This window comes from Camelus bactrianus, chromosome X (genome assembly GCF_048773025.1).
Source record: "Camelus bactrianus isolate YW-2024 breed Bactrian camel chromosome X, ASM4877302v1, whole genome shotgun sequence".
Lineage (NCBI taxonomy): Eukaryota > Metazoa > Chordata > Mammalia > Artiodactyla > Camelidae > Camelus > Camelus bactrianus.
The window spans coordinates 29,459,831-29,474,860 of record NC_133575.1 but is presented as its reverse complement, the minus strand read 5'-3'; the positions used below and the strand labels follow the sequence as shown (position 1 = coordinate 29,474,860).

At 39.6% G+C, this 15,030-nt stretch overlaps 1 protein-coding gene across 1 annotated transcript in view; it reads right to left on the bottom strand.

The window, feature by feature from the left end:
* Nucleotides 1–2,633: 2,633 nt before the first annotated feature.
* The window catches only part of XK (X-linked Kx blood group antigen, Kell and VPS13A binding protein), a 45,864-nt gene continuing 33,467 nt past the window's right edge, over nucleotides 2,634–15,030 (bottom strand). Inside the window, exon 3 of the mRNA XM_074359669.1 lies at nucleotides 2,634–6,500. Coding sequence (XP_074215770.1) covers nucleotides 5,674–6,500 — 827 coding nt within the window. The 3' untranslated portion in view covers nucleotides 2,634–5,673. The remainder of the gene's footprint in view (nucleotides 6,501–15,030) is intronic.

The following is a 15,030-nucleotide window of genomic DNA, read 5'->3' as shown; positions in this document are numbered from 1 at the left end:
TCATTAACTGTCGAGTTAGGTAATTAAAATAGGAAGCCGACTGATAAGAAATTAACCCGGTATGCATAATGCAGATATCTACGGAGGCTGATGTCCCAGGGCTCTAGGAAGCAGGCTAATCAAGCTTCAATCAGGAACTCATCATTTGGAGAGAGAGAATTAATTCAGGATGGGAGGCAGGGAGGGAACAGGAGCACAGGCAGAATCTCAAAACCTCTCTGGCTGAATCCTTGGGAGGAGGCAAACCCTGCAACCTCACGCAGCGGAGTCTGAGTGGGACGTTTCCTGATAACCTGCTGCAAAAAGACACTGCTACATCGTGCTGTGCATCCTCAGAGATGCTCTGAGGTCCAAACCCTGCTTGAACCAGCACTGTTTTAGACCTCCTGGAGTAATTTCCAGAGCAACAAACACACCGAGAGGGTGACTGGGAGGAGTGAGGCTTTCTTTCGGGCAGGCTTCTGCAGTGGACACACCTTCTTAGCGGGTTAAGGGTCTAGTCTGATAGGGTTTGTTGTGTGCTGGGAAGGAAGGGATTGGGGATGTCTCTGAATTCCCAGCTCTGTACAAATCTCTGCTGAGATGAAGTGCCTTTTTCTGAAAAAGAGAAAAGGCTCAAAATGTCACTCATTAGTGTCTAGTTGGTATTTCTGAGCTCTTTCCCACTTAGAAAGATGTTCATAAAGAATACAGTCTCCTGGAGGGGGCACTGGGGAAATACGGTCATGGCAGAATAATATATACTGTACTTCCCTCACCCTCTTCCTCATCGTTGCAAACTTGGGCCTAAACGCTGTAAAACAGAACCATCACAGTGGGGCGGGGGAAGGGCATGAACTACAGGCTCACATATTAAGCAGCAAACATTTGATGCCTAAAATGAATATCCATGAAGAATTACCCACAGTTCACCAGTAAACATCCCAAATTTATGCTTTTAAGCTGTTAGTCAGTACTGATAACGTGCGTTTTCTTCAAACAGATTTTCAAAGTCTGCCATAGTTTTCCCAGCATTCATAGGGAAGTTAAAACTTACTCATAACTTTAAATAAAGAGACCCCAGAGAAGAGAACGGAGTAGAATCACATTTTAAGGAAGTTTTGTGAAAACAAACATAATTGGTACCATTGTTAAATGGAATATAAACTCTAGATTAGATACTATTATTGTATTCCTGTTTAATCTCCAGAATTTTATCATCGTTTTGTGGCTATGTAAGAGAATGCCTCTGTTCAGTGTATAAGAGAATACACATTGAAGTATTTAGGTATAAAAGGGCAAAAGAGGGAAATAAGAATTATAAAGCAAACGTGACAAAATATTAATACATGAAAGTGGGTGAAGGATAAAGGAAGTCCTTGCACTATTCTTAAGGCTCTTCTATTAGCTTGAAATGATTTCAAAAGAAAAAACACTTACAAACATCAAATGAAGTAATTTTAAACATTTTTAATGGAGGTACCGGGGATTGAACCTGGGACCTCATACATGCAAAACATACACTCTACCACTGAGCCGTACCCTCCCTTAAGTGAAGTAATTTTAGACTGGCCTACTTAAACACTACACTTTTTGATGGCCAGTTTTCTCAAGGGGTTGACTGAATACCAATGGATCTCTTTCAAAAGACTTTGTCTTATAGCTAAGTCTTCCCAAATTGCAAGGCCACCTTCAGAGGAAAAGGAATTATTCCAACAATCTATGTCTATCCCACGCTCTGAAATGACCCCTTTAATAACTGATTGTTTTGTTTTTTAGACTCAACATACAAGTGAAATAATATGGTATTTTTCTTTCTTAAAACAAACAAAAAAACCGTCACAGATACAGAGAACAGACTGGTGGTTGCCAGAGGGGAGGGGAATTGAGGGGGGGGGAGAAATCGGTAGAGGGGATTAAGAGGCATAAACTTCCAGTTATAAAATAAATATCATGGGGTGTAATATATAGCATGGTGAACTTTAAATTTGCTAAGAGAGTGAATCTTAAAACTTCTCATCAGAAAAAATGTTTTATAACTTTGTATGGTGATGGATGGTAAATAAAATCATTGCAGTTATCATTTGGCAGTGATACAAATGTTGAATCATTATGTTGTATACCTGAAACTAATATAACATTATATGTCAATTATACCTCAATAAAAAAATTAAATATTGCATTTGGACATGGAAAAAAACCTGATTTTTTTCCAGGAATGGATTGTCATTTACCTTTGGCTATCTGTTTATGTTAATATTGATTTGCTCATCTGGTATTTTATATTTCTGGACCAGTATACCACTTGTGTTTGAGTGGAATTTTAGTATCTAGCTGTGTAGCTTTACATGGAGTAAATGCTAATAAAACAATCAGAGGAGACTCCATGGACTGTTGGTGTCTTGCAAAGCAGAATACCAGCACTCTCAAATTTCTCATCCTACAGACAAAATTTCCAGGGGAAGTTACAAAATCATAATTAATCACAACAAAATCATTTTCAAATTTGTTTCTTTTTTTTTATGGCAATACTAGGGATTGAACCCAGAACCTCATGCATGCTAAGTGTGCACTCTACCACTGAGCTATACCCTCCCTCCTCAAAATTGTTTCTAAAATAGTCCCTGAAGTCAAAAAGTCAGGAAAGGACTGTATAAGGAATGAAAAAGGAGAAAACGAAAAATTAATTTATTATATGAAGAAACATACACAATATTTATTAGAGTGAATGGCTGCAGAGAAGCAGCCTGCAGAAGCTCACATCCACAATGTGCTGGCTGAGAAGTACTGACACACACACTCATAATCACAGCACTCATGTTCTAACGTGGTTTCCAAGGAAATGCTGTATTTGACAACCAATTTTAATTTTTATTTTCCCATTTACAAGGCTGAAAAGATTATACCCACATTCAGTTAAAGTCTAGCAAGATCAGGCATTCAAACTGTAAGCCAAAATTAACAAAAGATGCTATGTCCTTTATGAACGATGACAGATACAAAAATGATAAACTCATTTGCTATCAAAAGCAATTTCTCAGATTCCAGTGGGTCTTTTTCCTCCAAGTAACATGTTTGGGTGCTAATTTTTATAAGCAACTGATGGTAAGAGAAAGGGCGGCTGCTGAGTTCTCTCTGAGAGTAAAGACCATTTACGCTTGCCCTTCCTTAAGACCAAAGGCCGACGTATTCACTCAAGACACTCATGTGAATGATGCTACTTGTTTCTTTTCTAACAGTAAAAATAGAACAATAACCTGTTTATGGGCTTGAATAACTATAATAACAATTCCTTAAACATGCATGGCACTTTAAAAATATTCTCAAACCATTTTCACACCTATTATTTAATGTGATCTTCCTGACAACTTTGTGAGGTAGGCCGGGCAAGTATATCATGCAAATTTGGTGGAAGAAACTGAGGCACAGAGCAATTAAGTAACTTGTAGGGTTGGACAGGGAGTTGCTGACCTCTATACTGTCCTGTCTCCAGTAATGGAGAAAGTCTAAACATATTTGATGATCTTATTTCAATATATTTCAAGGAAATACTTTGCCTCCATCCAACCAAATGATAGTGATTCAGTTGGAGTATCTGACATGACAAGTTATGACATGTAATTAATTAGACAAAGCACTGAGAGTTTTAAAAATTGGAATTATAACTGAAAAACATGCTTCAGCTCTCAAGATATGAGGAAATTTGCTGGTTTGTTTGCCTTTATGGCAAGCTAGTTCTGCAGTCTGAAGTATAATTTTGCCATTTCAGAGGTATAATATAAATAATTTTAAAACAAAAGTTCTCAGTTCACTATGACTTAAATTTTCACCATGAAGAAAAGGAGCAGTGCTTTCTGTCCCCCAAAGTTACCGGACATATATGGCCCCAAAGTGGGGGTCTCTGCATATCAAGAGTTAAAGGCGACAAAATGCCCAGTTTAGTTACCAAACCTCTTTATCCTTATAAATGTGGCTTATATTATAATTATAATTGGGCTTTGGGAGTCAGACAGGCCATCAGTATTAGTCTGGTTTGGGGCCATTCAAGATGTGTACCTATATTCTACATTAAAATGATCTTAAATGTATTTGAAGGCTCAGATTTTGTAATGGTTCTTGAGACGGGCTTCTAAACCACGGCGGGGGAAGTAGCAGTCTCTCCGTCCCTATCTAATTCTGACCACAACTTCTGCTCAAACTCACCATTTTAACCCTGACAGTTAGAAACGGGATTGGTCAGAAAGTTCAACCCTTAGGGGTCCTAAGACTGTCAACCCTGATCCACCTGCAGTGTCCAGCCTCATCAATGACAGGTCACCTGCTCCCAGGTACTTCATTATCAAGGTTTTTATGGTAGAAATAATGGTACCAGATCCAGGCATTTTTCCAAAACAACTGAGGATATGCTACACAATTTTTTCATGAAAGAAATAGGGTTTCAGATTAAAGGAGAAATTATACTGAAGATAAGAGATTCTAGGAGAAAATTGGAGATCTTGTTCAAATTAACTCATAATCATGCCAAATTAAAATGCATTCAGTTAAAGATAAAAATCTTCTGGTTGTGGCATCTCTTTCTAAAATTTAAAAGTTTCTGGAAGTCAGTATCTAACTGAAGGGGGAAACCCTTTTCCTTCAAATAATGAAAATTAAAATGCCCTATATACCTGTGCTAGGTGAGAAATTTCTGTGGAGCTTTCTAGAAAAACTTAAGTTAACCAAAGTAACTCTTCTCTAAAACTGTCCTGACAGGCAAGGAAGAGGTGGAGTAAAGACTATTAGTTTTATTTTCTTCTATCTTAAGAAGGCAAATCCAAGTTAATTCTCCTAGAAATCTCTCAGAACTGTCAGGACTGAAACTTGAAGAGGTTTAAGCCTACCTTCTAGCAGATTCATATCTTCAACCACCACAAGAAGGTAAGAATTCAGCTTACAAATGCCTAAATCATGCTGTTTTAACAACCCTCTTGATCCAGAAGTTCTTCAACATACTGAAGGAATACAACTTTCCTAAAATTCGAGGACTTCCACAAGCTAATTTAGAATCCAATTTTGCAACCATGGATCGTTGAGAATGAAGTCTCTAAGTCCAGACTTTTGAATCAATTAGAGATAGCAGGCCAAGGCTGTGACAGTTGGTTATGTAGAAAGAGCCCTAATGGGATGAAAATGGATCATCTGTCTATTCAAAAACCAAACTTTAACAGCTCTCTCTGAAAACTCTGACAGGAATGATCTGGCTGGTGGCAAAACCCCAGTAACCATCTCTAGTCATCAGACAGCTCTTGGGTGAAAACTATGCTCAGGGATAATAAAACATTAGGCTACCTAGACCAGCAGTCCAGAAAACTAGGAAACAAGAAAGCCCCTGCCCTCATTCTACCCGATGGATCTAACCAGCTCAACTCAGATATCATGGTACTGTGTCAGTGAAAAAGCCAGTAACGCCTGGGAGAACATGGTCAACTGTGAATGGTGGTGCCTTAGGCTGCCCGTCCAACACTCAGGGCTTTCCCTGGCTTCTCTCCATGGTTCCCACATGCCTGCCCAAGAGCTCTCTAAAGGGGAGCAACTCACAAGGAGTTGAGAGCTAACTTCCTGCTTTGTTAACTGCGCAGGGCCCATCACATGTATGAAGAACAGGGTAACAACCCAGAAAACAATATGTCTGTGCCCCAAGAGACTTGGGTCCCATTACGCAGAACAGAGCTCATCGGTGTTCAAGATCTGGCTGGGCATGGAACTTATTTTACTGCTAGAAGGTGTTTCCTCTCTGTCTGCGGGAAACCTCAGATCTGTCTTTTCGACAGACTCACAGGATTTCTGCCGCCTGCAGTCACAGCAAGCACACTTCAGCCACTCCTGAAAGCTTTCAGACACGCTAGACGAAAAGAGCTTTTTGCAAGGGTGGAAGAACTGATAGAACACCATCATGAAGAGAATGGCCGTGCAGTACCCGATGAGCAACTGCAGGATCAACAGAGGCGCGCACACATACATGTAGATGTCAGTCTTGTAAAGATACCACATGAGGAGGAGGAAGGCGTTCTCAATGAATCTCAGCATGTAGTATGCCAGCAGCTGGTACCAGTTCTGGGACTTGCTGATGAGGTCAGGGTTGTTGATTTTCAGCTGCACAGCTGACCAGCAGAACATGTTGATCCCGGCATAGAGTAAGGTGAGGAAGCCCAGCACGATGGTGGTGCCCACCCGACTGAGGGCCTTCTCGATGTTCTCGGGGAAAGGGGAGCCACTGCACCAGAAGAGGATCCAGGGGTAGCAGAAGAAGCTGAGGAAGTTGATGAGTATGTCTATCACCACCCAGGCCTTCAGGACGGAGGTGAAGAGGACCAGGACGATGACACGAGTGGCAATCTCAAAGCTCCTCCAGAGGAAGATACAGACATAGGCCAGAGGCTTCACTTTGACATCATATTCATCATATTTGATCTTGATGGCTAGGATGTTGCAGCGCAAGGCTCCGTACACAATGGACAAGAGGGAGAGGACCATGAATAGACCTGAGAAGAGAAGAGAAAGAGGACCCTCATGTCTCACCTCCACCGAGAAACCTACCGTGGCAGCTGCTGTCAGCCCCCTCCCTCCCCATATTCCTGGGACTCCTCTGTTTTCTGCATGCAGGCTGACTTCCAGCTGTCGGTCTCTGCACATGGTGCCAGAAGCATGCTCTGCCCAGGTGCTTGGCCGGCTGAAGCTTGGAGGAATTAATACCCTGGGAGAGCCCTTCCGCATTCCAAGTCTAGCCCTGAGAAGAGCTGCAATGTAATGACCTGAGTTCCCCTCCTCTTTGGGAAGAATAACTCTGAGGTGTGTGTTCTAGGCCATTTACCAGTGTTTCCTTGAAGGATTACTTTCTGGTCACCTATGGTGACCGCTGTCAAATAACTCTCCTTTTACTGGCTGCCTTCCCTTCCTTGTCTCACTTCCCTTCTCCCACGCTTTTTACACCTTCCTCCAAAAAGACATGCACTCAAATCCTTGTCTCAGAGTCTGCTTTGGGGTCAACCCAAACTGAAACACCTATCTGACCATATCTTGCTCTGTCTGAATATGTAGAGTCCTTTGCCTGGTGTATTTTGTTTCCTCAATTAGCTTATAAGCTCCTGAGGGGTCAAGAGTGACCACATCTATGTCTTCTTGATACCCTCAACATATACCAGGACGAGAAACACAGACAGCACTCAAGAATTAATTGCTCATGAATTTCTCTCTATCTGCAAAACCTTTTAAATGTATACACTGATGACAGATTGCTCACTTTTCTTTACTCTTCAGTTATATTCTTAAATTCTGGAGACTGCTGAAGAAATAAGACCCTCACTTGTTACTAAGAATCAATCTGTCTTGGGCTAAAAGGCCTTAATGTTTCAAGAAGTCTCAACTCTAGCTGTTTATTCTTTAAAATGACATATGGCTAATAGGTTGGCCCAGTTTATACAAAGCAGCAGCGTAGGGGACAAGATGTGGCTCATTTAAATGGAGCATCATGGTACTACGCTTGACAGCATTAACTCTGGTGGCTGAGTTCTATTATCTAAAAAATGTACTGCCAACCCATGAGCACAGACTGTGTGGTCAAAACTGAACTATAATCACTTACTACAGGCTGCTGCCACCTCCAGATGTTGGAGCAAGGAGGGTCGGGAGGCAGGGCTTGGAGTTAGGAACTGAAAATCTAGCTCTGGTTTTACTCTTGTTTTTCCAGTCTACCCTGGGGAAATGGCAATCTCTCTGGGTTCTGCTCTCTCATCCATAAAATCCAGATGGTAATACCTCCCATGCCTGCCTCTTAAAATACAATGGCCATATAACATAATTGTCTTTACTTAGATGTATAATTTAAAATACATGGGAATCAAGGTGTTTTTTTTTTTTCTTATTTAAGTTCTGAGTCCATGGGAAACATCTATACCTGGTGGGCATAAAAACTCTCAAGCTTTGGTATTATTTGCCTGGGAGAAGCTCAGTTTTACTCAGAGCATCAACTTTGCTCAGTCTTTTAGCACGGATTTAAATTATCGGTATTATTCACTGGAAAAACTGTCATCTACTAATCAAATTTAAAAGAAAAATACTATCACAGGAGTAGACTGGGAAGTAGTTGGACTGAGTTACTTTTCCTGAGAGGCTAATTCATATTGCTGATATACTTTTATATGTGTAGTTACAAATTTCTACAGACTTTAAGGATCTAGTATTGGATTCTTTTCTTTTAGTCCTTATGTTTTTTTTCCACTATAAGAAAAATACTTCAAATGCAGAAAATGAGCTAAGCATAAATAATTATAAAGTAAATTACGTATTCATACACATACAGTATTTATATTGTTATGTTTATGGTACTTTAACTCCAAATTACTTATTACTTTTAACAATGCAATGATCCAAACAATTTTTTAAGCATCTATCCATTTTTCTCTTTTTAGGTCAATTATTTCCCAATTAAATCTTTTTCTCTATCAAGAGAATTAGCCAATTTTTACCCAGTTGGTGCTGAACAGCAATCAACTGCTAAAGCCTTAGAGAATGCAAAGAAATTATCTTGAAATCACTGACTTCAATCATCATTCCGACCGTTGGGTACTCCCTGCAAAATGTCACCAGCAGAAAGGGGGCCAGGAAGAGAGATATACTTGCTCCCAAGACAAGAAACTTTATAAAATACTTGGAGTGTACATTTCTACCTCTAGAATTAAGCTGTTATCTAATGAAAGGCCAGGATAATGCTCATGCAAATGTCTACTTATTCAGACTTAAATGGAGAAAAGTTTCTAACATCATTTCCCAACCTTCTCTTCCCGCAGTCAACACAAAAGGGGATTATTGGCAGTCCCACCCATTTCAGTGGCACTTCATAGAAGTCTAACATCCCCTAATAACCCTATTCTCACTTTCTATGAGTGTCTGCAGGGCAGAGGTGGGGGTCAGGAGGCATTTTGCTGTTTTTATCTTTTATTAGAAGTCAAGACATCACTTTAGGTAAAGCTAAAAAGAAGGCTTTGGCAATATTCCACACCCTTGCCACACTTAAAATCTTCTTCCCTCTTCAGTCCAGCCAAATGAGCTCCTTCCAAATGAATCCTCATCCTTTTTCACAGAGAAATTAATTGTTATTAGGGATGACTTTGCTCATTTCCTGACTTGAGACCAAAAACTTAATCTTTGTGTTAAGTGATGGAGAACATTTTATTCCTCGGGAGAGGAATTCTGTCTGCAGGACAAGGCGAGCGGCTTCTGTGGCTTTGGAGAGAAAGAGAGGCTGCTCCCAAGACGGAGAATGGTAAATGGTTGTTCTCTGTAATGTGACTATTCTCCATAGACACTGGATCTTCAGCAGAACAAGTGAACTCGTGAAATGCTTGGGTGGAATCGATTCTTCAAAAAAATTCGTGAATGACTCCAAGGGAGCAACTGAGGCAGTCTGCGTGGATGTGGAGTGCAGTGGCAGAGGGAAACTGGAGAACTTGGCACAGTAAGATTCTAGAAACTGAAATTTCAACCAGATTCTGAGGGCCAATGATTTCTGCCTCTTTTTCACTTACCTCAGTGGACAGTGTTTTTCTTACTATCTGGAGCCCAGATTTCTACCTGTATTACACTCCATCATTTGCCACTTCTCAAAAATCTTGCTCTGTCAATTATCATCCTTCTCTCCTAAATTTTTAACTGCTCCCTCTGTCTTGGCTCTTTTTCCTCAGTGTATGAATACATCTAAGTCAGCTGCATCTAAGAAACCACCTTTCACTGGCAAAAATGTACATAATTGTTGAAGCTGTGTGATGTACATGGAAATTTACTGGAAATTTTCTATAATAATAATGCCAAAAGGAAGAAAGAAAGAAAAAAAGGTAGGAAGGAAGGATGGAAGGAAGGGAGCAAAGGAGGAAGGAAAGAAGGAAGGAAAAAAAAGGGTGAGGGAGTGAAAAAGGAAGGACCCCTCCCTTCACCCTGTGCTCCTTTTCTGTCTACTACCACACTCTCTGACACTTTTCAGTCCACCCTCTTGAGTTAGCTCTCATCAAAACACTCATTTCTAGTCCTCAATTCCTCGCAGTCTGGATTCTGGTCTTTCTCCTTCCTGATCTCTCTGCAACATTTTGACAATGTCCATTCCTACCTTCTTGAAACTTTTTCTGTAGAAGTGATCATGCTGTTTTCTCCTAATCATCCTCTCACTTTTCTTGCAGCCCCTTCTCAACTACATTTAGTCACATCTTTCTCTTCCACTCAGAAACCATGGTTTTACTTTTTTCATTTTATCCAAGGGCCTACCAGATTTCTCTTCCTAGATACAGGTGCCTCAAAATAAAACAAAGCACAGACAGAACAAGATTTATATTTCCTTGAAAATCTCTTTTTACTTTTCCTCTAGCAGCTCATGACATCATCACTCCAGATCATCTTATCCAGAAAGTTACGTGTTAACTAGGATTTTTCACTCTCCTCTCCCATCACACTCAACTAGATCTCTAAGCTCTTGCGACTCAGTGTAGCTCATGGACCAGAAGCACTGACACTGACCGGGATTTGTTAGAAATGCTCCACCTTAGACCCACTGAGTCAGAATCTGTATTTTACCACGATTTTCCAGGATTTGCATGACCATTAAAGCCTTCCTCCCTTTCTGGCTCTGTCACTTGTTAACTCCCATATGGCTCCTGCCACAGGGTCCGAACTCATGTGTTTCTTCGCCACCAGCCTTCCTCTTCTCTCTGCCTGGCTGCATAAACCCTACTTGTTCTTCAAGGTTCAGTCAAAGTGTTACCTCATCAATAATGCCTTTTCTCAGCCTTTATTCAACTACATTTATTCACTTGTGCTAAATGCTTCCAAGACTCTTCTAAGCTCAGTTAACCGTCAATCTTTTGGGAACTCAGAGCCACCTACACAAACCTTCATTTCATCACTTGGTACCCTCGGTTCAGTGCAATCTCCTAGAGGTAGCTGCTGTTTCATGCAGATTTTTATCACCAGCGCCTAGCACAGTGACTGGCATGAAGTGGGTAATTAATATATGTGTGTTGAAGAAATGAATTAAAAATTGCACAATCTGTGAACTGCCTTTTTTCACTACCAGATGAGGAACTGAAGTTCCAAATCTCTAACAGACATAATTGAAGTGAGCAATGAGAACTCCCAAAGCCCTGGAACAGAGGGTGACTTCTGGGGTAATGGGTTTCCCATGCACATACATCTGCTTTATGGGCCTTTCTCAATCAAGCAGTTGCACCTGTTTCCAACACTTCCAGAGAAGTAGGATCCAAATTAGAAAAGGTCTTTGAGATTTAAGTGTAAACTCTTAAAAAAAATCTCTTTTAGGTACATGAGAGGCCTGCAAAACCGGGAGATTTAGTAACAGTGCAGTATTTTCTAACCACAGGAGTAACTAAGGAAGCTAAGTACTGCTTCAGGATGTGGGGCCCAACCAGGATTAAGACAAGCCTAGATTATGTCGGCAGTGTTGTCTTCCTGATCAGTTATCCAGATCACTGTTCTTGCTAGATTCCATGGCTTACTCTTGCTTGAGTTATTCTTGACCACTAATTATAGGACCCAGTATCCGGCTTCATTTCCACCCCAGGCCCTGGCAACAGGTCAGCAAACTGTTAATGAAGAGACTGAAAATGAGAGAGATTGTCATCACCATGAGCTTGTACCCACATCTGCCACCTTCCCTCCCCAATGCTATTATGAATATTGCTTTGGTCCTTTATTGTAACACCTTTATTGAAATAAAATTCACATACCATACAATTCCTATTATGGGTACAATTCAATGTTTCTTTAAAAGTAGATTCACAGATATGTGTAACCAAAACTACAGTCAATTTCAGTACATTTTTATCACTTCAAAAAGAAACCCTATACCCTTTAACTCTCATTCCTCCAACCCCCTCCCCCACTCAGCCCTAAGCAACCACTAATTACTTTCTGTCTCTATAGATTTCCCTATTCTGGACTTTCATATGAATGAACTCGTATAATACATGGTCTTTTGTGGCTAGTTTCTTTCACTTAGCATAACGTTTTCAACACTCATCTATAGCGTAGCATGCATCAGTCCTTCATTCCATTTCATGGTCAAATAGTATCCCATTTACTACATTTTGTTTATCCATTCATCAGCTGATGAAAATTTGGGTTGTTTCCACCTTCTAGCTAATGTGAATAGTGCTGTTACAAACATCTGTGTATGGATATGTTTTCATTTCTCTTGGGTCTACAGGAGCAGATTTGCTGGGTCATATGATAACTTTATGTTTAATTGTTTGAGGAACTGTCAGACTGAATTCCAAAGCGACTGTACCATTTTACATTTCCACCAGCAGTGTATGAGGGTTCCAATTTTTCCACATCCTCACCAGTCTTTGTTATTATTGTTAACTTGAATTATTATTATTATTACCTTTTTGATTCTAGCCATCCTAGTGGGTATGAAGTGGTATACCACTGTGATTTTGATTTGCATTTCCCTGATGACTAATGATGTTGAGCATCTTTGCACGTGCTTATTGGCCATTTGTGTATCTTCGTAGTTGGCTTGATTCTTAACTATGGAGCAAACTCATAATACACTTCACATTCTCCCACATTTATCCCAAAAACTTTGCCAGGATTCAAAGGCAAGATTTGCATAGACTAATTTAAGAAGAATATATTACCCTTATCCACAGCTGTCAATGAGCATTTAAAATGAGCATTAAAATGAAAAAAAAAGTACAATTCTACCTTCTCATGCTTTTAAAATTCCCTTTAAAAAGACATTAAATAGCAAAAAATAGGATTGCCATGCTGGCAGTGGCAGATTAGCTTGTTTTGGTCTAATATTTCTGCCAAGAACAACTGGACAAACATCTGTTCAAAGGCATCAGAGATCTACCAAAGCAGTCAGTACTTTGGGGCCAAGATCTTAAAGAGAACAAAAGTTCTAAGAGAAAATTCTGAAGCTGCTTTTCCCCTTGAGACATTTGCCTATGACAGTGGGTACTAATAGACTAAGAAACTGAACACAGCTTTCAGTAGTCTCTCAAAGCCAGTGGGCATGGGAGCAAATATCGACATTCTGGCCCTGTAATGGTCCTGGATATACCCAAAGCTTTCTGATGGGAACTCAAAAGACTAGACCCTAGGAGTAAGGGTGACCAGAAGTAGATGAGCGCTCACAAGTTATGACTGAATCAATTTGATCTGTATCTAATTCAATTACCTACCATTAACAAAAGTAAAATCTTCTTGGAGAAGGATAACTCATCCAGAGCCTCAAATTATCTCTATTTCTAAAACACAAATATCTGACATTTAATTAAAAATAACACAGCATGCCAACAACAAAAACAAAAAAATTATCAAAATTCAAGAATTAAAATATTTCCACAGGAAATACAGATATTGGAGTTACCTGACATTGACTTAAAAATATCCATAACTAACATGTTCAAGAAATTTTGACAAAATAGAGAATTTGTCAGAGACTGGAAACTATTCTAAAAACACAAATGAAAATTCTAGAACTGAAAAAGATAATAAGTACAATTAAGAAATCAACAGATGGGTTTAACAGATTATAAATAGCTATAAAGATAATTACTATTAAGCAGAAGGCAAGTCAGAAGAAGATGGAGAAACAAAAAGCATGAGAGACTTAAGAAAAAGTGAAACTACTGGGGAGAGAGAAAGAAAAAAAGAGAAGAAGAATGGGTCAGAAGCAATATTTAAAGTGATAAAGTCTAAGAATTCTCCCAAACTGTTAAAGTATCGAGCTAAAACACAAGTAGGATAAATGTGAAGAAAACTACAACGAAGCACATGATGTTAAAACTGTTGAAAAGTCAAAAGTGAAAACCTTAAAAAGCAGTTAGAAACAAACAAACAAAAATCAGATGAACGTCAAAGGAGCAGCAATGACAAGCACAGTCGGCATCTCAGCAGAGATAAGGGAAGCCGGAAGACAAAGAATGATGACGTCAAAGTGGGAAGAAAATAACCTCTGACCTAGACTTCCATACACAAAGATGAAGGCAAAAGAATGACATCTGATGACAAAACAAAAATGAGGGTATTTGTCACTAGTAGATCTGCTCTAAAGGAAATACTAAAGGTAGTATTTCAGACCCAATGAAAATAGAAGCATGGAGATACAGGAAGGTCTGAACAGGGACCAAAGGGATAAATACAACTCAATTTTTATAATGAGCAAAAAGACTCGAACAGTCACTTCACACACACACACCCCAAAATGGTCACTAAAGACCTGAGAAGAAAATCAAGCTCATTAGTCACCAGGAAGTGCAAATGCAAACTAAAATGAGACACTACTACACACCCACTCTATTACTGAAAGTAAAACCTTGCTGGCAAGGCTGTGGGGCTACTGGAACTCTTACACACAGCTCGTGGGAGTATAAAGTGGTATAACCACTTCTGTGGTTTCTACTAAAGCTAAACATAGGAGTTCCCTACCGCCCAGCAAGTCTGCGCTCGAGTATAGCTGTAACAGAACTGCATACATTTGTATACTAAAAGGCATGTACAAGGAGATTTTCAGCAGCATTATTTTTAATAATCTCAATCTGGAAATAACCTACATATTAATCAAGAGAAGAATGTATCGATTCATTGTGGTGTATTCACACAATGGAATACTACACAGCAATGCTAAAGAACAAAACTACAAGCCACAACATAGATAACTCTCATAAAGATAATGTTGAATGAAAGAAGCTAGACCTCTGATTCCATTTATACAAAATTTTAAAAAATAACCCATAAATATAATGTTGAATGAAAGAAGCTAGACCTCTGATTCCATTTATATAAAATGTTTTTAAAAATAGTAAAAATTAATCTGTGATGTTAGAAGTCTGCTTTCTGCTTAGCGGTTACCCTTTGGGAAGAAGGGTTGGGAAAGTGACTGAGAAAGGGCACAAGGGAGGCTTCTGGGCGCGCAGGTACTCTTCCGTTTCTTGAGCAGCACAGAGGGCTACATGGGTGTGTTTACTCTGTGTTAATTCATAAAACCTCATGCATATG